Below are 26,649 nucleotides of genomic sequence, written 5' to 3'. Positions count from 1 at the left end.
ACGGGGTTTGGACCTGCGGTCCAACTGAGTGAAGACATGGTGCACTTTTCAGCGGTGGATGAGTCCACATGTGTTGCCGTGGTGTTAGGACATCAGTTCGGTGTGTGTGTGGTTTCAGGCAGGTTCTCAGGTCCGTTTTTCGGCCTCGATACTTTCACTGTTTGAGTCAGACGACGAGGAAGCTGCTCCGCTGGTTTAATAATGAACCAACTTGAGAATGAGGAAACACGATGATTGACTAACTCCCAACGTCCAACCTGCGGATTCACCGCAAAAGACACTGGACACAAAGTGTGTGTGTGTCACTTTAAATCAAACCAATGATATTCAAAGATTATTTTCTTTACCGACGTGAAAACTACTCAGAAGCTGTAAAGACGCCTTAAAACAAAAGGAGCTGTTGTGTTATTTGCTTTCAGTTTGTCAAATCATTTGAAACGTGTCAGTTTTAGGAAACAGGAAATGATAGTTTTGTCGTGTGAGACAAAGTGTTCACACAGACACAGGGTCATCATTATTTACACCGGCCGCCATCAGTTTGGAAACCAGTCACTAATAATCATAATCTCAATGAGTTCATCTGGAATCTTTTAAATTATCAGAGGGATCATTAACATTTCATTTTGGCGTCGTGTCAGAAATAAGTTTGAAGAATTTATTTAGATCTTTAAAAATGAATATTAATGCAGAATGTGTGTGTTTGTGTGTGTGATGGTATTTTCATTGTATTAATTTTAGTTCGTTAAAGTTTGTTGACTGTAAATAAAGACGGACGACATGACGGCTCCCGAAAGTGAAGTCAAATCATCTAATTTGCCCCCTGGTGGCTGGCTGCAGTGTAGGTCATAAACCCTGCCTCATCCATGTTAGCTGATGGGACATGGACCAAACTAAAAAAATCAACATAGACGTTAAACGAATGTTTCTCAAAGTAGTTCTTATCACACTGACGTTTGTTCGAGTGTTCGTGTTCAAGTTTGGTTTCAATTTGTTTTGTGATGATATAAAGTCGAGGATCACGGATTAGCGGGAACTCGTTACCATGGCGACACTCAATGATCACTGCTGCACAGACTCTGACTCCAAATGACGTCATCGGCACAGGATGGCAGCGTTTGTATCCGGGATAATTTAGCTTCATTTTTTATGTCCAACTTTATATATACAGCCACTGAACGTCTTTATATCATTGATCCTCTTAATATTAATGAGCATCTTTATTAACAGCCACTGGTCGTCTTCATGTGCAGTCATGGACTTTTTATAATAAAATAAATAATATATTAAGAAATGTGTTTTTGAGACTATGAAACTTGAGTCTAGTTTAGAAATGCTTCACATAGTTTGACTAAAAAAAACTCAACCACATTGAAAGCTGATGTGTGTGTGTGTGTGTGTGTGACGTGGTTAACTAAGTTTTATACTTATATATATGTATTTAGCAGCTCACTAACCAGTGGATGGCGTCACGGTGTCTTGATGAAGAACTGATGAAGACTTGTCTTCACAGAGGACACTTCCGTTGGTTAGTTAGAAGGAGAAGTAATTGTAATGAATTATCGAATCAATAGTTTTTAAAAGTTGAACCAGTCAGTGTCGTGTGTTAAAAAAAAATCTCCCACTGTGTGAGTTTGCATATATTTTACGCAGCTCATTCATTTTCAATCAGATTAAAGCTGCAGCTCATTTAAATCATGAACTCACATTTCAAAGTTTCCAGGAAAGACGGAGACAATGTGTGTGTTTGTGTCGCAGGACGAGCGAAAGAAAACGAAAAGAGAAACACACACACACACACACACACACACACACACACACACACACACACACACACACGCACACACACACACACGACAAGCAGCAAACAAATATCTGTTTGTCATTAGATAAGTTAATTTTCCAACATCGACCCTCACATCTGAACTTATTCACTAATGCATTTGAATTGAACATCACACGTATTCATCAAGTCAAACATGAAATGTTACAGAGATAAACGTCATGTGAAGACGTCATGTGAAGTGGGACCTGAACCGGACTGACTCCTGTTGAAGCTCAGGGTCCCTGGTGGTCCTCACACTCCTGTTTCCTGCAGACACTGTGTGGAACAGACACTCACACTGTACTCGAGCTCCAGAGCATCAGGGTCCAGGTCGCTCAGCGAGGACAGCAGCAGCTCCATGTCTCCTCAGGGGACACCCAGCAGACATCCAGCAGACACCCAGCAGACATCCAGCACCGAGGCCTGGGACTGACGGAGTCTGTCAGAGCTGCGACCAAAACCAAACTGAACTGCTCCCCCCTCCTCCTCCTCCTCCTCCTCCTCCTCCTCCTCCTCCTCCTCTCTCTCTCTCTCTTTGTTCTCTCTTTACCTGTGTTTCACTTCTGTCTCTATATTTAACCTGCTGGTCAATAATTCAGTGGTCGATCACTTCTCTCTCTCTCTCTCTCTCTCTCTCTCTCTCTCTCTCTCTGCCTCTTGATTAAATTCAGTCATTAAGCTGATTACACCTTTTTAAAGCTTCTAAGCTGCAGTAGAGTATTTTTTTTAATTTTTTATAGTAGAGAATAACAGATGCTGGTATTTTTTACTTTTAAACGAGCACATAAAGAATATATCCTGCCTGCTCATCACACCTTCCACCTCCCTGACGATCTCTGCTCGCAGCGCTGCAGCGCGTTTCTCGGAAACAGCGTCAGAGTGAGAGCTCTGTCTCCGCCTCCTCCTCCTCCTCCTCCTCTGCGCTTGCCCTCCTCTCTGAGTTAGCCGCTCCGTCTCCTCCGCTAGCGTTAGCATTAGCCTGCCCCTGGTAGCAGCCCGGGCGAACATGGCCATGTCGCAGGCTCTGTCAGAGGAGGAGTTCCATCGGATGCAGGTGAGAGAGACGCGGCGGCCGCGGGCTCGTGTCTGCGGCCTCAGGTGTGCGTCAGGTGGACGGGGAACACCTGTCGGGGGCGTTAGCTCCTGCTGCTAACCGCTAGCCGACAGTGGGTAACGGTGCGTTAGCTTCGGGTGGGGGCGGAGGAGGAGGGTGTCACCGGGGTTTAATGTGATCGTGTCAGTCCGATGTGCAGGAGTCCGAGCCTCGAGTCAAAGTGATGATAGACTCAGTGTGTGTTAGCTTCATGTCCACTCCAGCTAGCTTAGTTTAGCTCAGCGCAACTTAGCATAGCCTCCTCCTGTGGAAGAAAACAGTGGCTGGATTCATCTGCTAACACACACAGAGAGTGTGTGTGTGTGTGTGTGTGTGTGTGCGTGTGCGCGCGCGCGAGCGAGCGCGCGAGCTGACATGTTGGCAGCCACGGGACATGATGAGAGTCACGGGGTGTGTGTCTGTGTTGATGTGCAGCCTCTGTGGCTAACAGAGAAGCTAACACCTGTTAGCCCGCAGACTGGGGTCAGTGCAACAGTCCTGAGCTAGAGACTGTAGCTACAGCTCTGTGTTCTCACTGTGAAGGCTGCAGGTTGTTGTAGTGTCACTGTGAAGGCTGCAGGTTGTAGTGTCACTGTGAAGGCTGCAGGTTGTTGTAGTGTCACTGTGAAGGCTGCAGGTTGTAGTGTCACTGTGAAGGCTGCAGGTTGTTGTAGTGTCACTGTGAAGGCTGCAGGTTGTAGTGTCACTGTGAAGGCTGCAGGTTGTTGTAGTGTCACTGTGGAGGCTGCAGGTTGTTGTAGTGTCACTGTGAAGGCTGCAGGTTGTAGTGTCACTGTGAAGGCTGCAGGTTGTTGTAGTGTCACTGTGGAGGCTGCAGGTTGTTGTAGAGGCTGCAGGTTGTTGTAGTGTCACTGTGAAGGCTGCAGGTTGTAGTGTCACTGTGAAGGCTGCAGGTTGTTGTAGAGGCTGCAGGTTGTTGTAGTGTCACTGTGAAGGCTGCAGGTTGTAGTGTCACTGTGAAGGCTGCAGGTTGTTGTAGTGTCACTGTTTAGGCTGCAGGTTGTTGTAGTGTCACTGTGGAGGCTGCAGGTTGTTGTAGTGTCACTGTTTAGGCTGCAGGTTGTTGTAGTGTCACTGTGAAGGCTGCAGGTTGTTGTAGTGTCACTGTTTAGGCTGCAGGTTGTTGTAGTGTCACTGTGGAGGCTGCAGGTTGTTGTAGTGTCACTGTGAAGGCTGCAGGTTGTAGTGTCACTGTGAAGGCTGCAGGTTGTTGTAGTGTCACTGTGAAGGCTGCAGGTTGTAGTGTCACTGTGAAGGCTGCAGGTTGTTGTAGTGTCACTGTGGAGGCTGCAGGTTGTTGTAGTGTCACTGTGGAGGCTGCAGGTTGTTGTAGTGTCACTGTGAAGGCTGCAGGTTGTTGTATTGTCACTGTGAAGGCTGCAGGTTGTTGTAGTGTCACTGTGAAGGCTGCAGGTTGTTGTGGAGGCTGCAGGTTGTTGTATTCTCACTGTGAAGGCTGCAGGTTGTTGTATTCTCACTGTGAAGGCTGCAGGTTGTTGTAGTGTCACTGTGGAGGCTGCAGGTTGTTGTAGTGTCACTGTGGAGGCTGCAGGTTGTTGTAGTGTCACTGTGGAGGCTGCAGGTTGTTGTAGTGTCACTGTGAAGGCTGCAGGTTGTTGTAGAGGCTGCAGGTTGTTATGGGTTCACCTCCGAGATGTTTCCAACTTGGCAGATGTTGTTTAAGCTCCAGTATTTACAGCCAGTGAAGCTGCTTGTATCTGAGGTGAAGAGCAAATGTTGCTACGTACTCTTGAGTTTAAAGCAACACTATGTAACTTCTACTGAGCAACAGCGCCCCCTGCAGCCTCGTCTGCTGATTAATTCTGTCGAGCGGTGTGTCCCAGTGATGAGGTGGTTTTCACGTGGAGGAAAAAACAGAAGTCTATCAATGTGTTGAGCTCTGACTGTGTTGTCCGACTCACTGAACTGAAATATTACCCATGATCCTCTGCTCCCTGAACCAGAGGAGCTGCTGCTGTAACAAATCCACCGAACTCTGTTCAGAATTCTTCACATGTTCATAGTTTCCCACTGAACATTGGAGATAAACTCTGGTTCCTAATAACATCTGTCTTTTAAACTGATCTACAGTTCAGCTCCACTCTTGAACACACACATTATACTGTATTAACCTGGATGAGTCCTGATACTAATCATAAACATTGACTCTGTTCTTTACGTTTCATTTAGCTGATTACAGTAAGTGCATCAACCATGAGGGAACAAACCCAGAACAACAAGAATCATGTCCTCATGTTCGTCTCAGCAGCTCACATTAAAAACCACACTGCAGCGAAAACAAAGGTCATTAAACATGTGGTAGAGTGATGATGATATAACTTGTGTTTGCGCGTGTGTGTGTGTGTGTGTGTGTGTGTGTGTGTGCAGGCTCAGCTGTTGGAGCTGCGGACTCAGAACTATCAGCTGTCTGATGATCTCAGGAAGAACACCACAGGTAAAATACGTCTCTGATTTCTGACGAAGATGAACAGTTTTATCAGTTATAGCACCACCTACAGGACGATTCATCTGTGTTTTATTTCTGTTCTATTTGATAATAATATTAATAGATAATAAAATAACTTGAATCTTTCATAGCATCAAATGCTGCTCAAATTGCTCGACAGAGTAAATGTAGTTCAAACAGAACATTTTCAGACAATAACACAATCAAATCTTTAAAAGCTTAATTCAAAAGGACGATTTTATAGATAGAGGTGGTTAGTTGACTTTATTTATATCCAAAGGGGAATAAAAGAACACAGAGCAGGTTAAGACATTGTATTAACACTATATACATTTTTATATCATCCATCAGTTGTAAATCGATAAAAACAATAAAAATAGAATTAAGATATTAGAAAGATACTGTTCATGATAGTAAAGAAATATGAGGGTAATAGAAAAGAAAAGAAAAGGTTGAAATGAATTATAGTATGTAGGATTTTTTTATGGTTCTGCAGTGAATTTAACACTTGATTCTGTTTCCTTTCTAAATGATAAAACCACAGTTTACGCCACAGGAACACGAAATGAGGACGTTACAACATTTTACAGTAGAAAGAGGAACATGACTGTGAATTCTGTTCCAACCAGAATTGTGTGAATCCATGACTTGAACTAATGCACTGACCTGAGATCAGATTTTAAAGTGGTTTATTAGAGTCTGTGTGTGGAGAAGAGAAATAAAACAATTTATTGTTTCCTTAAAAAAAAGTTGGAGTGAGTTTCTTATTTCATCAAATGAATTAGTCTTTTCAAAGAGACAACACTATTCCAGAGTTTATTTAGAATGTTATATACTTATTTACTTAAATCTGCACCTGATTTCTTTAAAGATAAAAATGATAAAATGTCATCGTAATTTAAATCTTATTATACAACTGTAGAATTAAAAGTACCAAACTCAATAACTGATTATTTTACACAAGCATTTCTGTTGTCAAGTGTGCGTAAGAGTGCTCCTCAGTGTGTGCAGGTTTCTAAGAACAGTTGGTGAATTGGGCCCACTGTCCACAAAAGAATAACTGCATCAGTTTTCATATACGCATCTAATTCACATCTTCATTAAATTAAAATTAATTTAATTTCTCACTTTTATTTATCTTGGTTGTTTTGAGTCTCTTCAATTTTGAATTCCCTTGAGTTCGTTAAAACGTTCGTCCTCAGCTCTTCTCATGTTGCTGATGTGTGTTTCAGAGCTGAACGCAGTCCGTCAGAAGAATGTTGTTCTGGAAAGAGATTTTGTCAAAGCACAGAAGGTAACAAACTATTTTTATTTCACTTGAATGTGAAGTTTAGACCCTAGAATATTTTATTTTCCCTCGTTAATTTACATTTTGTGTCATTTTTTTTTTCAGGCTCTGAATAAGAGCAAGAAAGCTCAGGTGAGTCTCCCTCGTCTGGTTACCATGGTTACCTCAAGTTTATGCTGATCAGTGACATTATAATAATACATTTGTATAAAATTATTTTAAACATTTAGATGTTTGAGGTGTAAGGTTTTATTCTTCTCCACGTCCACTCACGGATTTCTGCTGCCGCCTCTGTACCTGTAGTTAATGACCAGAGTCCAGTAGAATCAGTGTGTCACTGTTAACTGGTTCAAACCTGAAGTTCTTCACTCACACACGACGTCGGTTTTCCTGCAGGAGGTGGAAGCTCTGCTGAGCGAGAACGAGATGCTTCAAGGGAAACTTCACAGTCAGGAGGAAGATTTCAGACTCCAGAACAGCACGTTGATGACTGAACTCTCCAAGGTAAACCCCCCGACTCACATGATTTTATGTCTTCATTAAGTGGACATAGCAGACAGACCAAAAGATGATGGGAGTAAATGAGACGGTTGGAAAATGCTTTGGTAGAAGGGTGAAGGCCGTTGGACCCACAGCCTGTTTGTCCGTCCTTTCCTGATAGTTGCAGGTCAATAAGTTTAACGTAATTATTTTTCCTCCAGCTGTGTACACAGATTGAACAGCTGGAACAGGAGAACAAGGAGCTGAAGGAGGGAGGAGGAGCCTCTGCAAACCCTGCTCCTCCAAACCCCGCCTCCAGTCCTGTTGATGGAGAACTGCTCCGCCTCCAGGCTGAAAACTCCGCCCTCCAGAAGAAAATGAAAGGTGTGTGTTTGCACCCAGCAGGATTCTCTCCTTATTATCATTAACTACACGAGTCCATCGTCTCACATACTTTAACATACAAAGCTCAGCTGTGACATCAGTCAGTGACCTATACCGAGGCCAGCCACCAGGGGGCGATGCAGATGTTTCGCGCATGTGCATTATGGTGTGATACTGACATGTGATTCCCCTCCAGCCCTCCAGGAGCGCTATGACAAAGAGCTGCCACAGAGACAGGGCAACCAAAACGCTACGTTGGAGACGGACGGGTCAGCCGGCGCCAACGGCGTCTCTGATGTCACAGGGAGGGGGGAGGAGCCAGGAGCAGAGGGAACCAATGAGAGACTGGAACAGGTGATTGACAGTTTCCTTATGAGTTTTTTATCCTGCAGTTGTAAAAAAACAACATAAAAGCATATTTTATTTCTCAAATTTGAATAAAACTGAATTTAAAAGTTTCAGTCACTTGTATTTCCTGGTCTTGTGTTTGCAGACAGAGGCTCAGATGCAGCAAACAGAGAAACAGCTCCATGGTGAGTTTCTTTATTTTGATTTTGGACAAAATAAAAACTCTTCTTTTTTCGTGCGACATCCAGTGAATCTCTGCTCTGATGAAAGACATATTTTATTTTACTTTAAATTCTTCTTATATAAAAGTGAAAGTCTGAAGATTTAACATGTAACCGTGAGAAACGCCACAGAGCAGTAAAACATCTGGAAGTCACATGAAGTCCTGTAAGTAACTATGAGCTTTGCTTTGTGCTGACGTGACTTTATTCTCTTCAAGCTTTCAATAAGCTCTCTGTTCAGATTTATTTAAAAATACTTAACTGAATATTGCTGCTTATTTTATTATATTTAACCTGTTAAGACCTGAGGCGCTGAATGATAACACACTCTTGACCCTAAACATTGTTTGAAAACGACCACTTAAAACCTGAGGGTTTTCTTGACACCTGACAGAATTACCAGTCTTTATAAAAACGTCTCAAACGCAGACGTCCCACGTGGTCTTGTATAAACATATGTTGCATCAGGTCTTAATGGGTTGAATGATTTATCCACTTAAATAAGTGAAAACCTTTATAGTTGTTGTGGCTTTGAGAGAATTAAATTTGACATCAACTTAAAGGATCATTCTGGTGTTTTTCTATATCTTCTTACAGATGATTTTGAAAACAAGTTCATAATAATAATAATAATTTATTATAATAATGTGAAAGGACGTGAAGACACCAGTGGCCCTTAAAGGTGATTGTCTCCATAAATTCTCAGATTCTGACCTCTGACCCTTTTCCTCGTCTTTAACTGCAGCTGATTCCACTTCTCCTAAATGTTTTTTTATTATCGGTTCTTTCTTTCAGTTTTAGCAACTTGTTTTTATTTGAGGATTTACAGTGAAGCCGCAGCTTGTGTTGATTCAAGCGTAGAGCAGCTAGCCGGCTCAGGGCAGACACACACTACAGGCTGATGCTAATGAAGGTTAGCAAATGAAGGCAATGAGGATTTACACCCTAATGCACGAGTCACTTGTTTTCTGGCAAAGCTGCAAAAACTAGTTTACAAATGTAAATTCCCCCAAAAATATTTCTGCAGTTTAAGATTTGATGGATGATGATGTTTTTACTTTGATTGTTTTGTTTTGGTCCATGTCCCATCTGCAGCCATCAGGGGGCGATCAAGATGCATTGGCTTCACCTTTGGCAGCTGTCTTTAATGTGTCTTTAAAATGTCCGTCATCGTAAAATTGTTTTCTTTTTAAAAGTACAAATTGTATGAACTGATCCGAAAGTTGAACATAGCAGAGGTCAGATAAACACAGTGTCAGTGAACGCACCATTAAAAACATCGTCATCATTTAACTTTGCAGCTCGATCAGAAAATACCTGATCTCAACCCCCCCCCTCCCCTCAGAGAGAACCTCTCAGACCCCGTGTAGAGTCAGGAGCTCGTGTAGTGTGTGTCTGGCCTAACAGACTGCCCCCCTGCTGTGTGCGGCGCCCCCTTTAGGCCTGTCAGAGAAGAGCGTAGAGAAGATTGTAGCTAAGCAGGCAGCGCTAGGCTGGTCGGCTGCTCTCTGTCCAATAACTCACTGCTTTGGACCAGAGCTGGAGATGGCACTGAACACCGAGCAGGAGGAGAAGAGGCTGCTGAAGGAGCAGATCCACAACCTGGAGGTACAAACACACAACCTGACACACAACCTGACACACAACCTGACACACAACCTCACACACACCTGACACAGCACACACTGAGCAGGAGAACGTAGATGTTCTCCAAATGTTCTGTCCATCAGTGATGGAGACGGTGGTCGGGGGTGAAACATGACGCAGCTGGAGTCATGTATTTAATAAATGTATAAATTCTGAAGGTGATTACTTTGGTGTGTCTGTAGGAGAAATAATCATTTATACAAAATACTTTCCTCAGATTGAACCTTGTGTTTGTGTTGTTGATGTTTTAATTTAATTTGGACTCAGAGTGTAAATATATGTTTGTGTAAAGTTTCAGGTTTATCAACATCTGACTCTATAAATGTTCACATCTCACCACAAAACAATCAACATGAGTAAATACAGTTTGTTCAGGGAACATCTGTGAACGAGACGTTCAGGGAACATCGTGAACTGCAGATCAGTGTGAGACGTTCAGGGAACATCTGTGAACTGCAAATCAGTTATTCACTTCAATCTAAGTATATCAACTTTCTGTCTGCAGGCATCTAAACAGACTGAAATCACCAAACTGCAGGAAGAGATTACAAAGGTAAACATCTCTCTGTTAATTGATTGATTGATTGAACTATGGGAATAGCAGCTTTGAATTCTGACTTCTTGTCTGTCTGTCTGTCTGTCTGTCTGTCTGTCTGTCTGTCTGTCCTCCAGCTTTCTGACAAGTTGAAGAAGAAGCAGGAGAGGTGAGTTCAGTTTAACTTCACAGTAATGATGGCTCCACACTAGAGGATAGTCAGAATGATTTTGGGTCCGATTCTTTCGTCCTGATGATCACAGGGACGTTCTCATCCGTTCTGATAATATATTATCTTACTGACATAATCAGAATGTCACAGACTGGATCTGAGTCTCACCAATTTAGAATCTACGTTCCCCAAATAATCATTCATTAATTGTAATCGAGGTAAATGTTATAATAACTGTGATATTGATTTGAACTCATATCATTTAACAATCACAGCCAGCTCAGGACGCCAGCAGGCTCCATGTCAGTTTTTATTCTGAAGCCATTTGATCAAGAAAGTCTCTGGAATCGATTCTCAGAAATAATTTAAGTCTGTGGTGAAAGTGTTTGAATCTGAACTTTATCCAGGACGTGAATAAAACCACTGGTGAACAGATTGTTTATGTCTTTGTGCAGTTTTCAGCGTCTGCAGGGAGAAAAGGAGGCTCTGTACAACGACAGCAGGTCGGAAACTAACTACTACCGTTACCATGACAACTGTCACTGCAGCAGTGACGGGCTGTGATGTCCACGATTGTTGTTTTTTGTTTGTTTGTTGCGACCTGTTGTTGTTTGGTTCTCTGCAGGACAAAGATCGACGAGATCAACCAGAGGAAAGAAGAGGAGCTGAAGACCTTAAACGTCCGCATCCAGAAACTACAGTCAGACGTCATGGCAGCCAATCAGGTGAGACCTCAGTGACACTTCACTCCCCTCATCCCACACCGCACACAGCCCTTTAAAAGTTTTTATTTTTGCGACTGATCGATGTGTGTTCTTGTTTAGATGTCAGCAGAGCTCAGAGAGCAGCTGCAGAGCAAAGAGAGGGAGCACGAACTGGCTGTGCATACTCTGAGAGACCAGGTAACACACACACACACACACACACACACACACACACAGAGTTGTGTAGCGTAGTCTTGAATCTGAGTGACGTTCTGTCGGTCTCTTCTCTATTAAAATATTTCTCTGCCAAAATGAATCAATCTTTAAAAAAAGGAGCTGAAGGTTTTGTTAAAAAGATGTTTTTGCTGAAGCTCGATGGGACAGATTTAATTTTCTTATGAAAACTTTTATATGACAGAAAAATACAAATCAGTTTTTCAATTTGACTTTGGCAGAGGAATCATCTGGTGTTTGTTTGTCTGCTGCTTTATCTGCGTCGCTGACCTGCTCTCTTCTTCTCTCAACCTCCTCCTCTCTTCTTCGTTGTCTTCTTCCTCTTCTTTGACCTTTGTTTGGTTCTTTTCTTTGTCATGTCGTCTTTTCTTCTTCTTTTTCTTGACTCTTATTTGTTTGTCTTGCTTTTTTTTTGTTTTGTTTCACTTCCACTGGTTCTCTTTTCTGTGCGTTTCGTCCTGTTCCCCTCTCTCTGCTGCCCCCTGCCTGTGGCTCGCTGGTGCTACAGGTAGCCAATCAGAGTGCAGTCAGTCAGGAGCAGGTGGACAACATCCTCCAAGAGAACGATGCTCTGAGGACAAACCTAGCAGCTCTAGAACAGGTAACCTGGAAAACTTCATCTTGAACGTTGCACCTTATTCAGTGGAGCAACCTGTTAGAATGAGTCATTAACCTAGATTACATTACACAGAACCCTAATGCATCGCCACCTCTGATGACTAACCTAGTTGTAGCAGTAGTACACGTGAAGAACATAAATATTAATACAGAGCTCACAGAACCCTCATCTAGAACATTTTCCAGTTTCATAACAGCCCCAACATCTGATCTACCTTCAGTTTAAGAACCCTACAAGAACCTATCGGTTCGATAACAGTTCAGATGGGTGAAAGTTGATTTAAGTGTTAGAATGTAGTTCTGAGAACCATCAGAAACACTTCTTCTAGAACCAGTTTACATTTGCAGAATGATAAAGACCCTTCAGTCAGTACCGTTCTCAGTATGGACCTATGACCTGTCTCACAGGAGAACAGTGCTCTGAGGACTGACTTTTGAACAGGTAACTTTATCTTCAGCTTCAACTAGAACCCTTGTGTAGAACCTGTAGATTGATGGCGTGAAGCTAATTTAGAACCTTGTTAGAACCCCCATTAAAAATGTGTTGAACCTTTAGAACCTCACACTGAGTTGTGTGTGGATTTAAAAACTGAATCGAACATTCAATAATAACTTCTGGAACTGGACTCAAACAGAAACCACTTCTTTAGTTGATCATTTCTTGATGCTGACCGAAATGAGAACCCTCATGCAGAACCCCAGTTCCTAACAGTAACCCTGAATCCTCCACCTCATTCATCTCCATCTGCTGCACTGATGAACTCTTCTCCACCCCGTGAGCTCCTCAGGACTCTTGTTTCTATCCATTAAACCAAAATTCATTTCAAACTGATGAAAATCGTTGCGAGAACCAGAACCTGCTTCGTGTAAAAAGGCTTCGAGAGTGTTGATTGCAGAGACACGACTCTACTGCCACCTACTGGCCTCTACATTCATTCTGTGTCCTCTACCGCCCCCTGCTGTTACTTTATTGTCCTTTACACATCTCTTCCTTAGTGTTTTGGCGTCTGGTGTCTTTTCACCTGAGGACGACTGTTCCACCTTCTCTTTAGAACATAACACACAAGTTATAATCTGTGGTTCTGCACCGATGTTGAAATATAGTTTTGGAATCGCGTTTAGATCCAGACGGTGAAAACGCAGGAGATGAATCTGATGCGTGAGCAGCAGGAGGCGCTGACGAGCGAGCTGCAGCAGAGACGCGCTGAACAGGAGAGTCTGTTAGCTCAGAGAGACGACCTGGACTCCCAGCTGCAGGTAATACACACGTGTGCTCACACAAACACACACAAACACACACAGTCTAAATGCTGGAGCGATTTTTCAGATTTGGTTTTATAAACGAGGACGTTAGAGAATAAAACAATTTTCAATTTCAACCTCGAGAATATGATGTTCTCAGTCATCTTCATCCACACCTCCGTGTGTTCAGTGTTGAACGTGAGACGCTGCAGACAGATTGAAATTATACTGAAACGTCGTCAAACTCTCTGTTTGTTTCAATTCTTCTTTCAGGAGTCGAGTTTTGCAAACAGGAAGTTGTTGGAGCAGTTAACAGAAGAAGGACAAGAGAAGGAGAAACTGCAGAGAGACCTGGACGAGGCAAAGAAGGTGCACACACACACACACACACACACACACAGAATACAAAGATAAACAAACACATTAAACGTTAAATTTCAAAAACACTAATGATCGTGTGTGTGTGTGTGTGTATGCGTGCACGTGCAGACGGCAGAGAAGAGGAAGTCCATGTTGGATGACATGGCCATTCAGCTGAACCAGGAGAAGTCCGACCACAAGGAGGCGCTGTCAGACCTCAAACTGCAGCACGAGAAGGAGGTGGGACACTAAACGAGCCCTGAGGGAGAAGCTTCTCTTCACCTTCATGTTTTGTTTCCGTTCTTCTTTTTATCTTTGGTTTATTTATTTATTCCTCGTCTGTTTCAGTTTGTTTCCTTTTCTTTTGTAATCTTATTTATGTTTTTAAAATGTGACATGTGTTCTACTTTCCTCTCTTTCTCTCCTCCTCCTCCTCCTCCTCCTCTTTTCTCCTCCTCAGGTTCTTGGGGTGAGGGCTCGCTATGAGAAGGAGCTCAGAGGACTCCATGAAGATAAGAATCGCTCCGAGGAGGAGATCAGACAGCAGCTAAGAGATGAGAAGGTAAAGAAAAGAGGGAGGAAGAAAAAGAATGGCTGGTTGGGGGGAGTTAAAGTCTCTCAGGGTGAGCAGTGAAAAGATGTTGTGGGGGGAGGGGGGGAGGAAGGGAATGAGGAAATAGGGGAAGGCAGGAGGAAGAGGCGCAAGTTGTTTTTTTACACTGTATTTCCACCTTTTGATTATTAATATTATTATTAATAATTGTGTCTGTGTTTTCAGGCTCGTGCCAAAGAGCTGGAGGGGCTTCAGCCGAAGGTGGAGGAGCTACAGGCTCAGGTTCAGTCCATGGAGGGAACCAAAGGATGGTTCGAGAGACGACTCAAGGAGGCCGAGGTCAGTGTGACATCAGCCAATCAGCAGCTGAACCCATTCAGACTTAAGGTGCCGAATAAAAACTTCCTCGAAAACCGGAGAGTTTTCTGAAGAACTGACAGAATTACCAACGAAATTAGAACATTATCATCGATCTGAAGTAAAAAACTATTTCCTGTAGAACTTGTTTCTGCAGCGGTGAGGCCTGATAAAAACCCTCTTGTGATAATGTGCGGTGGGTGAATCTCAAAAACTAACAAAAATGTGCATAGTTCAAATAACTTCCGTGTGAGCGAAACGTCCTGGAAGATCTCCAGACAGCCGGAGATAAAGGCTGACGGGAGAAATACCTGTACCTCTGAGATCGTGGTGTGGAGACTGAGCTGCCAAACAATCAATCAATCGTGATCAGATTTCACAAACATGTAGCTGCACCGAAACAAGTGTGATTCATGTGAGACCAGTGTGAGACAGGTCTTTGAGGTAAACTCGATCTTAGCCTGGACAGACTTTGACCTCAGTGCGTCTGTTCTTATGTCTGTATTTATTAATGTCATCGTTAATCTGACTTTGTCCTTCGACTGTCTGTGTGTCTTTGTGTGTGTGCGAGCAGGAGAACATCGAGAAGAACTCGCTGGAACATCAGGAGGAGATCAAACAGCTGCGGAAAGACCACGCACTTCAGCTGGAGGTACACACACACACACACACACACACGGTTTGATGTGTTAATAGATACAGTCTGTGTGAGTGTGTGATTAACGTGGTCCAGCTCTAATTTAACATGTGTTTCTAATGAAAGTGTAGTTGTCTCCATGGCAACATGGAGGTTAATTGGTGTTAAGAGGGGATCAGAGCGGAGGAGGCTCGTGTTGGAGTTCACTTCACCTCGGCTCGTTTTTGGCATCGATTTGAAAACCGACGCTCGTTAACAGACAGTTTTTGAGAGATGATGAATCTGTGACCGATCAGATGATTCAGTATTCTTACACTGAAGGTTCCTTCAGACGGTTCCTGTTCTGTGTTTCCACTAAGACTAGACTCTCACTGGTTCCTGTGGTGGAAACCCAGTGAAAGTTACACGTTCCCGAGGCTCACTTCTCGCTCCAACGATGATAAAACGAACCCTTATCACGGTCACCGTTAGAGTCTGTGCACCCGCCGTGCATCTTGGGAAATGTCACCGTTGCTGTAACGAGTCCTTTCAGCCAATCAGATAAGCAGCCTGACTCGTTCTCTCGTGCTCCTCTGAAATCCTTCAGGGAGAAACTGGTTCCTCCGAGAACGACTTCACTGATTGCTCTGTGTGTGTGTGTGCGTGTGCGTGTGCGTGCGTGCGTGTGTGTGTGCGTGCGTGCGTGCGTGTTATCTGTGTGATAACAGCCTCGTACTAAGGGCAGACAGAGGAAACTTAATAGGAAAAGTTAATTAATGATGGAAGAAGTCTAATTAGTGGGCAGGTCGGCCACTGGGTGCGTTCTCTGTGTTGTGGGTTCGAGTTTCACTCGTTTCCTGGGTGTTGAGTTGGGTTGTAGAGCCGGTCGTCCACTGATTAGAAGCTCGATGGTTTCATCAGCAGTTTACTACTTTATCTCCTGTTATCAGCTGTTTTTCTTTCTTTTATAATCATCATTTCATCTGAAAAATCTTCACAAATAATTCTGGGCTGTACCCCCCCCCCCCCCCCTTCTCTGTTAAACCTTCACACTTCGGCAGATGTGACGATGAAGCAGATAGTAAATGTCATTCTATTATTTTATTATTATAAAAGCTCTTTGCTCTTGAACCTCAGATTTAACTCAGTGAGTTTGCAGATACGTGACTTTGAAGCTCAATCACTGAACAGGAGGAAGAGAAACCTGAAAATAACTCTTTCAGCTAAAGAAGAAGAATTTATCCTCCGCTCACCTGAACACACCTGCTGCCTCTCTCTCTCTGTGTGTGTGTGTGTGTGTGTGTGTGTGTGTTATTGTAGATTTTGAGTCGTATTAATTAGCAGCTGAGGATTAGAGAAGAATTAAAAGCAGTTTTTTTTGTAGATTAATCCCTCGGTCAGATGGATTAAGGATGACGGAGTATCACTGAAGCTGGAGCTTGTTTGAAATACTTATTTTACCTCCGTCCACCAGGAGAGCAGAGAGAGCGATGGAAGAAAAGTTTCTGAGGAGGGGGGGGGGGGGGTCACACAATACTGTCTCAGAGTTTGTAAAGATTGTTTATCTCCTGGTTTCACCGTGTGTGTGTGTGTGTGTGTGTGTGTGTGTGTGTGTGTGTCTCCTGCAGGAGAAGCAGTCGGAGATGGACGGACTGAAACAGCAGCTGGTGGAGGTGGAGAAACAGAGGGAAGAACACGGCGACACCATTGAAAAACTCAAACAGGTGCCAGCTGATGTGTTTTCTTCTCGTCATTAAAACTGTGTCTGACGCACACTGTTGGTTATTCTGGCTCCGCCCACACTGATAGCTCCCGCCACAACTTCACGTCAAGCAGAAAAGAACCAGGCAAAGCAAACAAGCCACAGTTCTGACTTCCTGTCCAATAACAACAGCACCAGGTCGACATCTGTCCTCAACCTTCCGCTGTTGAGTGAAATCTGTTCCCACGTTCACGTCCACACTGAGAATGACGAGCTCGTTGTTTCTTATAACTAGCAGCAGCTCTGGTTGTTGGTGTGTGACATGTGTCGTAAAGCGTGTTGTAATGTTCCAGCATAGTACACCAGAGTTACACGGTGTAGTTTCAGGCCTCCAGGGGGCGCTGTTATAAGTTTGTGTAGCATCAAAATGATTTTGAAGCCGTTATTTGAAGGTTTAAAAACTACAGAGTGTTGCTTCAACCCTTTGTTTCTGACTCTGCAGGAGATTAAGGACACTGTGGACGGTCAGAGGATCTTAGAGAAGAAGGGAAGTGCAGCGGTGAGTTGATATAATAACGTCATCAGACAAGATGAAGAGACGACGGACGGACTGAGTCTGGACGGACGGACACATGAACAGACAAACTAGAGGATTTGAATAGAGATGAGAGGAAGAGAATATAATGTGCAGAGTAATTTAAGAGCAGGCGTGCATGAAAAATGATAATTAGAAAGTAAATCCCTGACTGTGCGTGTGTGTGTGTGTGTGTGTGTGTAGCTGAAGGATTTGAAGCGGCAGCTGCAGCTGGAGAGGAAGCGAGCGGACAAACTGCAGGAGCGACTTCAGGAGATACTGACCAACAGCAAGACAAGGACAGGTACATGCACATGCTCCCACCTGAAGACTCCTGAAACCAGACGTTCTTCTCAGCCCCTGAAACACAAACTACCTTCTCCTCTGTGACTCAACATCACAACTCATTCAGCAAAACATTCAGTTCAGTGACGTGTTTTTGGTTAATTGAGGTTTTTAAAGATATTAATGAACTAGAAGAAACTGGGGACATTTCATATCAAACACAAAGTCATGAACATTTCCCACCATCGCCTCAGCCGAGTGATTTAAATCTCTGAAGAGCTTTTTAAAAACAACAACAATAAATTGTTGCTTGTAATTGTTTTTGTTCTTGTTCTCAGATTTAGATTTTCTCTGTCACTGACAGAATCGTGCTGAACTCAGACTGTAAAACACGAGATGACAGACGTTAAGTTCTCAGCACAGACACAACAGTGTTTCTCAGCAGCTTATTGATCGTTTCACTGTCGATGAAGCAGAACCTGAAGTGACTCTGAAACTAAAAGAGAGAGTGTTTAAATCTTCTGACTGGAGGGTGTTCCCCTTTAATTGCTCTACTGTGTGTGTGTGTGTGTCCGTGTCCTAAGTGGTTGAGATGTGATTGTTATGTGAGCGATGTGTCCGATAATCAGCGGCGTGCTAACCCTGCGTCAGGAGGTTCTGTCTCAGCCCGGAACCTTCTGCTCAATATTTAATGCAGCGCTCTGATTCCCAGAGCTGAGGTGGACACACTGGCGTCTGCCAGCAACACACACAAACAACAGACACACACACACACATACAAACAAACACACAAACACACACCTGTACTTAAAATCACTCACTTTCTGTTGGTCTCCTTTAAATGTCTTTTTCCTTTTTTTTTGACTTGTTCAGACAATGTTTTTACTCATTTTTATGTACACACACACACACAGACACACACACAGACACACACACAGACACACACACACACACACAGACACAAGTAGCAGGGCAGTCCTCAGCATCATGTATAATCTATGAGTGGTGATGAATGTTTAAAAGGCTCCTCTGCACAAACCTGAGAATCAGACATTTTAAAGTAGCCTACTTATGTCTCTGCCCGCTCCCAGCACCTGCCTTAAAGGGACGGTCCACTGCCTTAAAGGGACGGTCCACTGCCTTAAAGGGACGGTCGACTAGCTTGAAGAAAATGTGTCTGAATTGTGCGTCTCTCGCTCAGGCCTCTCGAGTGATTCACGCTTCAGTTGCTCAAGATGAAATATTTGAACTCGAGTGAAAGATTAGTCTGACGTGATGTCACAGACAGCAGACTCAATAATCCCTTCAAACCAGGGGACAATCCCTTTAAAACTCTTACACCTCTGGTTTAAGATTTAAAGTCTAAGGTCCGACACAGTGAAACATATGAAACAGCCTTTAAAAGCTTTTTTTTATTCAAACCAATAAATACCAACACCTGACTCAGGACTCTGACACCGACTCTATACATCGCTCCAATAGATAAATACGGATTTTTGTATTTTACTAATCTTCTTCTTTGGTGTGTCTCAGGTCTGGAGGAACTGGTCCTCTCAGAGATCAACAGTCCCAGTCGGACTCAGCAGACCGGAGACTCGTCCTCCGTCTCCTCATTCTCCTACAGAGACATGATGAAGGAGGCTCAGCCGACCAGTCAGAACAAGGTGGGTGGAAACGCAGTCAGATCAGAGCGTCATCAAAGTGCTTATTTTACTGTGTGGAAGGATAACTGTGATTTTTTTAAAATGTGCTTTATTTCCTCACGTCTTTGGGTAAAAGTGATTGAAACGGGAGGAAACCTTTGATTTCTGAAATCTTTGCTGAGCCAGAACAGAAAATCCTGCAAGTAGAAAACAGCTGCTGCAGTGTGATAAAACAGATCAATCATCCACAGCAGAGCAGGAACACATGGTTTGATTTCTACAGAAACAGAGCTTCGAGTGAAGGAGTCACATCTTTTTTCTTTCAACACAAACATACACATTGCTGATGTTGAACGGCACCAAAACAGTAAATTCTCATCACAGAACTCTGGAGCAGCTGCTCCACCACTGCCTCGATCGGTTTGGTCGTGTTGTGGTGACTTTCAGTGAAGGAGCAAGTGTCTAGATCCTTTACTTAACTCATTAACTAAAGTGCAGGATAAAATCCAACTGTAAAACACAACAGAACGTTTGCAAAAATGTGTTCCAGACATAACTCCGTTACTCAAACGCTAACGAGAAGGGGGCTCAGAGAGGACACACCCCTGCGCATGCAATCTCACCATTTTAGAGAAAGTGACAAAAAAAGTTTCTCGTCCCGTCGCAAAACGTCATCAGTGTAAATCGGATCAGTAGTTTTTGGGGAATCCTGCAAAATAAAAAAACACACATACGACATGAGTCTGCACAGACATGGAAGTAAACTGGCGCGTGATTGGTTGGTGGAAACAGTGCGGCCTCCTGTAAACTCCCATCAGCATCACCAACGTCGTGCGTTCCCTCCACCCAGCTGTTACCACGGTGACGTGGTGACGGAAGAGGCTGAACTGTAATTTCCCATCATCCTCCTCTTCTCTGTCACCGCATCAGATAATAGATCTAAATGCTTTATTATTTTATTACTTTGAAATTTCTCTGCAGCTATTTTTGAATCCTTTAGTGTGTGTGTGTGTGTGTGTGTGTGTGTGTGTGTGTGTGTGTGTGTGTGTGTGTGTGTGTGTGTGTGTTCCTATTGATAGAAACACTGTAAATAGAGCTGACAGCTTTGGTTTATGTAACTGTCAAAACGTGAATCTACAGAGTCCAGCGTCAACTCAGTGCACTGTGGCAGTTTGGTCGTCATTAGCAACAGCATCACATGACTCAGGGAGGGCGTGACGAGACGGAGCTGAGTTTAAATCTCCTCAGACTCAGTTTGCAGTGTCCTCAGACTCTCAGTCAGGCTCCACCCCCCCACCCCTCCAAATGTGGTTTGTCTGGTTTCAAAAAACCGAGATGGCGCCGAAGTGAAGGCTTCAAAACAACAGCTCAGTGACGTCACGGTGGGATGAAGCTTAGTATGAAGCATTTTTAGTTTCCACGGTGACAACAGCTCGACCTTCGTGTCCACGGACACCACAGATATTTTAAAGCTGAGCAGATCCACATCTCTCCGTCACACGGGTCAGAGAACGTGACAGATAACGTCATGATTAAGACAATGATACGTGTTTAATTTGTGGTTATCATCATTTTATTTAACCACACGTGTCAAACCTCTTCACATCATCACACTTATCAGGGTCGTAATTCTGTTGTCATGACAACATGATGTTTAACGTCCTGTGTCTCTGTTAACATTAACCGATGTCGTCTCTCAGTCCGGAGGAGGAAGTCCTCAGTCCCAGCGTCCGGCTGAATTATCTGACGACGAGGTCGGAGAGTTGTTCCAGCGTCTCGCTGAGGTTCAGCAGGAGAAGTGGATGCTGGAGGAGAAGGTGAACTCCGAAATGAAAAAACTAAACATCTCTACAGACTAAATTGTCAGATAGATGATAAATTGATTTGTAGCTCATCAGTCGTTCTTTTGTCTGTTCGTCTTCAGGTGAAACATCTGGAGGTGAGCTGTTCGTCGATGGCGGAGGACATCTGCAGGAAGAGTGCCATCATAGAGACATATGTGATGGACAGCCGTATAGGTAACACACTCACACACACACACACACACACACACACACACACACACACACACACTCACACACACACACAGAGTTGTGTGGACGCTCAGACGTGTCTGAATGAACAAATCACTGCAGCAGCTTCAACACGAGGCAGTTAGATCAGCTGTCCACATACTTCTGGCCACATAATGAAATGATGAATGGGATGTTCGCTCTCCGCTGACAGTAAACATCGTCTGCTGGAGCTGAACGCTCCTCAGACTCAACGAGAAGTCTGCTGAAACAGCAACTGAGAATTTAATCTATCTGCTTCGTGTGCAGAGGAGGAATGTTCAGGTTTTCACTGAGACACGAGCGAAAAAGAGAAGAAGAAGAAGATGAGAGGACGGGAGGAGGCGATGATCAGGGTTTGTTGAGTCCAGAAATTAGAACTGCTTAACTCCGAGTGTGAACAGGAGCTGCTGACGTGCCCTGGAGCAAGGCAGCAACCCTCCAACTGCTCCACAGTGTTGCCTAGCAACCCGTCAGCAACGACTGACACAGTCCTAACGATGTGTAAATGACACACACACACACACACACACACACACACACACACACACACACACCGTGAGTCCGAATCTGTAGCAGTTCTGTTTTACTGCCCATTAGATTTACCATTATTACAGTGTTAATGAGGGAGGGAGGGAGAGAAGGAGGGAGTTAAACCAGTCAAACATGAAATTGAAAACAGCAGGAGAGAAAAAAAACTGGGAAAGGAGGAAACAGGAGAGGACAGAAGAAAAGATGGAAGAGGGGAGGATGATGGGAGGAGAACGGATTGGAAGAGGGGAGGATGATGAGGAGGAGAGGGGAGACTGGAGGTAGAAAGAATGGAGAGGATGAGGTCGGAGGACAGGAGATGGTGGAGGAGGGAGAGAGGATGAAGAAATTGAAGAGATGATCAGGGATGAGGAGAATAGATAGAGGAAAGATGATGGAGGAGGAGAGGAGAGAGGAGGAGACCGGATGCTGGAGGGGAGGAGAGGAGTTGATGGAGGGGATGAGGGGGGAGGACAGTAGATGGTGGAGGAGGGAGAGAGGATAGATGAGAGAGACGGAGAAGAAGGAATGGAGCACAAGTGGATGAAGAGGATGAAGGAGGGAGACAGGAGAGGGTGGGTAAAAGGAGGATGAACGAGAAGGAGAGAAGAAGGGATGGAAACGAGAGGACTAGAGGATGATGGTGGTGGGAGGGAGGATGGAGGAGGAGATGAAGGAGGAGGAGACTTTAACAGAAAGTTTCTGTATCGACCTTTGACCTCTGCAGTGTTTAACAACGAACACGTGACGACTCACGATATAAAAATAAAATGACAACGTCTGGAATCAACACCGCTGCCGGATCAGGAAGTGATGTTCGATCACATGTCGGTGTGAACGACCTCAGAGCTGAGTGTGATCGGACGCCTCATGAATCCACGAGGAAAATAAACTCTGATCGATCGTTGTGTTGCAGTTCTTTTGCGTGTCGCAGAACTTCGTAAGTGTTCCGGGTGTTTTCGCTGCGGAGCGTTAACGGCGTGAAGAATCTTTAAACGTCTCAGAGCGACGTTAAAAAACGACCATAAAAGGTGTTAAAGTGAATCAGCTGCAGTTTTATTATCACAACTGTCCCTCTGTTGACTCTACCTCCTCGTGTCCTCGTCCAACCAGATGTGTCGGGCGGCGCCATCGGCGCTCACGGAGGCTCTCAGGGAGACAGAGGAGGTCTGGGCTCTGTCCTCAGAGACCTGGTGAAGCCAGGAGACGAGAATCTGAGAGAGATGAACAAGAAGCTGCAGAACATGTTGGAGGAACAACTGACCAAGAACATGCACCTGCAGAAGGTAACGCTCGCTCACCTGCAGCTCCGCCTCCCTCACTATTCACGTATTTATAAACAGACAGATGGAATAAATGTACGAGGGCATAATTACATTACAACATAAACTGTTGTAATGTAAAAGTCTGAAAACTGTCGGTGACTAAATCTAAATACAATAAACGATCGTTATTGATTCTTATTGATCGTCTCTCTGCAGGACCTGGAGGTTTTGTCCCAGGAATTAGTCCGTCTCAGTAAAGAGAGCAGTCCTGGAGGTGGTGCAGCTGGGTCGGGATGAGACTATCGCCTGAATCTACCCGTCTGCTCCCTTTCCTCTCAATGCTGTTTCTCTTCAAGGTGTGGGCTGGGCTCAGACTAACACCTGGGACCAGCATTTCTTTCTTTCCCAATCCCGAGTCTCAGAACTGCTGTGGGCTCGGACTACTTTCTGGAGCTGTTAGGCGAACAAGTAAACACCTCAGTCTGTTGGGCCATGACTAAATGCTGGAATGTGTTTATGTGTCTCAATGAAGAGAGAGAACAGTAAGAAACTAAAGACACAGAGGGAATGGAAACAAGACGCATTGGGTTCAGCTCATTTATGTTGCCGTTGAATGTACTGTAATTAGACTGCACCACTCTGTCGAGCCCTGGCTATGACCTGGAAACCACATTGTAACTGACTGTACGTTTTTGCTTTACCTGGTTTCTTCTGTCTCTTGGGTCCTGGCTATGTCCTGGCAGCCTGATATCGCAACTGACTGAATCATGTTATTGTTTTCATTGTGCAGTAACTCTGTTGTGATCTGGCTATTTCCTGGGATTCCTGTAAAAAAAAATCTTTACACTTACTTTACTTGAAAAACCTGGGGTCAGTCTATGTCCTGGATCGACTTAGAACATATCAGAAGTGGTTCGTTCCTCTTTCGGCCGCAGCTCACGAGCTTCAACAGCAGGTTTCATTGAGTCACATGTGAGACATGGAAAGTTTCATGTGTGGGTCATGTGATCGTGATGAAACCAATGACATCACATGAAGAAGAACATGAGATGAGGCTGAAAGATCAAGAGAAGCTGGAGTTCAGGTTTAGTTTTGCATGTGACTATGTCCTGGGCTACAGCAATGCACGCAGCTTACACACACACACACACACACTCAGTCGAGATGTTTCTGAGTTTCAGACGATCGTTTTGTTCCGACAGAAACATGACTCAGCTGATTTCACCTCTAACCACTGAAAGCGATGGTGGCCAGTTCATCTCTGAAAGCAGCTCCTCTATGTGTGAGGCTGTGGCTACTTCCTGGACTCTCGCACACAGACGCTCGTGAAGCCATTTTGCTTCCCCCTCTTATTTATTTCTCTTCTAACGTGCTGGGATGTAAAATGGCTCCTCTCTCTCTCAAAATCTCATCAATGAATTTATCGATTAATTTAAAACAAGAAAAATCGTTTCTCGTGTTTTTAAAACAAAATATCCAAATTCGAAGAAACATAAAAGTTGGATCAGTCTAATTACTGGATCATCATCAGTGTCGTAGGATTGTTGATGGTTAGTTTTCAGTTTCTCTTCTGTCTGAGATTCAAAACGTCTCGGTGAAAACTCAACGACTGTCTGTGTCTGTGAGCTCGTGTCTTTGCCTTGAATTACATGAACTCTAACTCATCTTGCACTTTCTGTGTTTGTTTCCATCTTGACACCAAATGTTGCAGAATAAGATTCAAACTCTCAGCCGTGGTTGTTTTTCTAGATTTTTCCCCGTCGGGCTGCGTCTACTTCCTGCTTGAAGCAACTTATTATTTTGACTCTAACTTTAAATCTGTGTTTTTTTTTTAAACAACTGAACTTGAACTTTAAAAATGACAAACACTTCCTGTCGCTCCAGTTTTTATTCTCTGACTCTGGAACATTAATTTTTAGTTGTTTTTTTTTTTTTGCCTGTTTAAGTTTTGTTTATGTTTGCTACATGGCCCCAGACTATGTCCTGGATCAGACTGGCTTCTGCTGACCCGGCTCAGACTATGTCCTGGGCATTACGCCTGTATCTGTTTGTGGAGACTCATTGTGAAAACAAATTGTTGTCGTCGCAGCTTTAAACATTTAATTCACAAATGAACTGGAAACATTTAAAGAAATTAAAAAAGTTGCATTCTTTGATTTTGGTCTGAAAAATTAAATGTTTGATGTAAATATTCAACATCGTAAAATCAGAAAGTGGTCGAGCTGCACTGAAAACAAACTGAATCTCTCTCTGGGTCTTCACTGCTCTGACTGAATGGGATCAGTCTATGTGCTGGGCAGTGACTCCGCCTGTTGCTCTGTTGTATTGTGTGTAACAGCTGGAATCTGTATATAATGTAAACGCTGTCACATGACTTCTAACTGTATCAGCTGATCTATTTATGAAACTGATGACGCTAATTATTCTTAATGATGAGAAAATATAAAATGTCGTCTAAGACGTTGACGTGTCTGTTTTTTTTTTCATCTTAATCACATGAAGTGATCGTTTCTTTATCAAGAGATAATTTAAAATATGTTTAATCTGCAGATGTGAAGCTTTTAATTATAAAGAATATTTAAAATAAATCATTTTGCATTAAAATGAAGTGAAATAATTAAAAGATAAATTTGCGTCTTAGTTTTATTCCCTTGTTTTCATTTGTTTTCATCCATTTCATGTTTTCATTATGAAAATTCAGCGATTTTCCTGCGTCTGTAACAAGCTACTTCCTGGAACATGTAACATATATGTAATTTAAAGGGACAGAAAATGTCTTACGTTGGGATAAGTCTATGTCCTGGACAACACACAGGGAGGTGAGAGGATTTCAGTTTAGTTTCAGTTTGATGAAGTTAACTCTTAAATCTGATAAAATCTGAATGAGGTTTGGTTTTTTAGTTTCGTTGAAACTTCTGCAGAAACTCGTAATGAAACAAACTTCACCTCGTCCATCCTTCCCACAATCCTCTCTGGGTTTTGTTTTTTCAGAATAAAACTCTTTCTGTTCTTGGGAAACTCTGGTGATGGAGGTCGAGTTTGGGTCCGTCAGCGGGGGAGACGCCGCCTCGCTCAGTGCTAATTAGCTGTTGGGCACTTCCTGTCCCACTGAGGTAGACGGATTAAGAGAGGTGACCGCCCGCCGCTGACGGGGTCCGCCTTAACGAGATAGCGTCTGATTGGCTGGAGCCGAGGGTTAATTGAAGGGAAGGAAGTGATGAGCTCGTTTTAATTAAAATTACGTCTCAGAGGGAAGGAGGCCGTCTTTCTTTTTGTCTGTCCATCTGTCTTTCTCTCTATCTCTGTCTTTATCTGTCTGTCTGTTTATCCATCCATTGGTCTGTCCATCTGTCTGTCTCTGTCCATCCACCTGTCTGTCTTTCATAACTCAATCAGATGAAGGAATTGAACTTTGATCATTTAGTGACAAGTGGAA

General features: G+C 43.6%; 2 protein-coding genes across 6 annotated transcripts in view; one reads left to right on the top strand and one right to left on the bottom strand.

Moving 5' to 3' along the window:
• ptpn18 (protein tyrosine phosphatase non-receptor type 18) overlaps positions 1-2,677 on the bottom strand; it is a 12,279-nt gene extending 9,602 nt beyond the window's left edge. Inside the window, exon 1 of one of the 2 annotated variants that reach the window (XM_069525918.1) lies at positions 2,120-2,677. In XM_069525918.1, coding sequence (XP_069382019.1) covers positions 2,120-2,182 — 63 coding nt within the window. In that variant the 5' untranslated portion in view covers positions 2,183-2,677. The remainder of the gene's footprint in view (positions 1-2,119) is intronic. The other variant, XM_069525919.1, reaches the window with a different exon arrangement.
• Positions 2,675-25,673, top strand: gripap1 (GRIP1 associated protein 1). Of its 4 annotated transcripts, none has more exons than XM_020107112.2 (29): positions 2,675-2,876; positions 5,325-5,391; positions 6,636-6,697; positions 6,797-6,823; positions 7,088-7,195; positions 7,393-7,555; positions 7,752-7,909; positions 8,049-8,088; positions 9,662-9,732; positions 10,277-10,324; positions 10,444-10,475; positions 10,934-10,981; positions 11,104-11,203; positions 11,303-11,380; positions 11,925-12,017; positions 13,157-13,291; positions 13,550-13,645; positions 13,766-13,876; positions 14,097-14,198; positions 14,415-14,528; positions 15,121-15,198; positions 16,791-16,886; positions 17,367-17,423; positions 17,643-17,742; positions 19,257-19,387; positions 21,067-21,183; positions 21,291-21,384; positions 23,062-23,234; positions 23,430-25,673. In XM_020107112.2, the coding sequence occupies exons 1-29, from the start codon at positions 2,829-2,831 to the stop codon at positions 23,508-23,510; spliced, it is 2,628 nt and encodes an 875-aa protein (XP_019962671.1). In that variant the 5' UTR covers positions 2,675-2,828; the 3' UTR covers positions 23,511-25,673. The 4 variants fall into 4 exon arrangements, with proteins under 4 accessions (XP_019962671.1, XP_019962669.1, XP_069382018.1 ...); XM_020107110.2 differs by having other exon boundaries at positions 9,566-9,732; XM_069525917.1 differs by lacking the exon at positions 11,925-12,017.
• The last annotated feature ends 976 nt before the right edge of the window (positions 25,674-26,649 follow it).

The sequence above is a fragment of the Paralichthys olivaceus genome, chromosome 6, assembly GCF_024713975.1.
Source record: "Paralichthys olivaceus isolate ysfri-2021 chromosome 6, ASM2471397v2, whole genome shotgun sequence".
NCBI classification, from domain to species: domain Eukaryota; kingdom Metazoa; phylum Chordata; class Actinopteri; order Pleuronectiformes; family Paralichthyidae; genus Paralichthys; species Paralichthys olivaceus.
The sequence above is the reverse complement of the archived record's forward strand: the minus strand, read 5'-3'. Positions and strand labels throughout refer to the sequence as shown.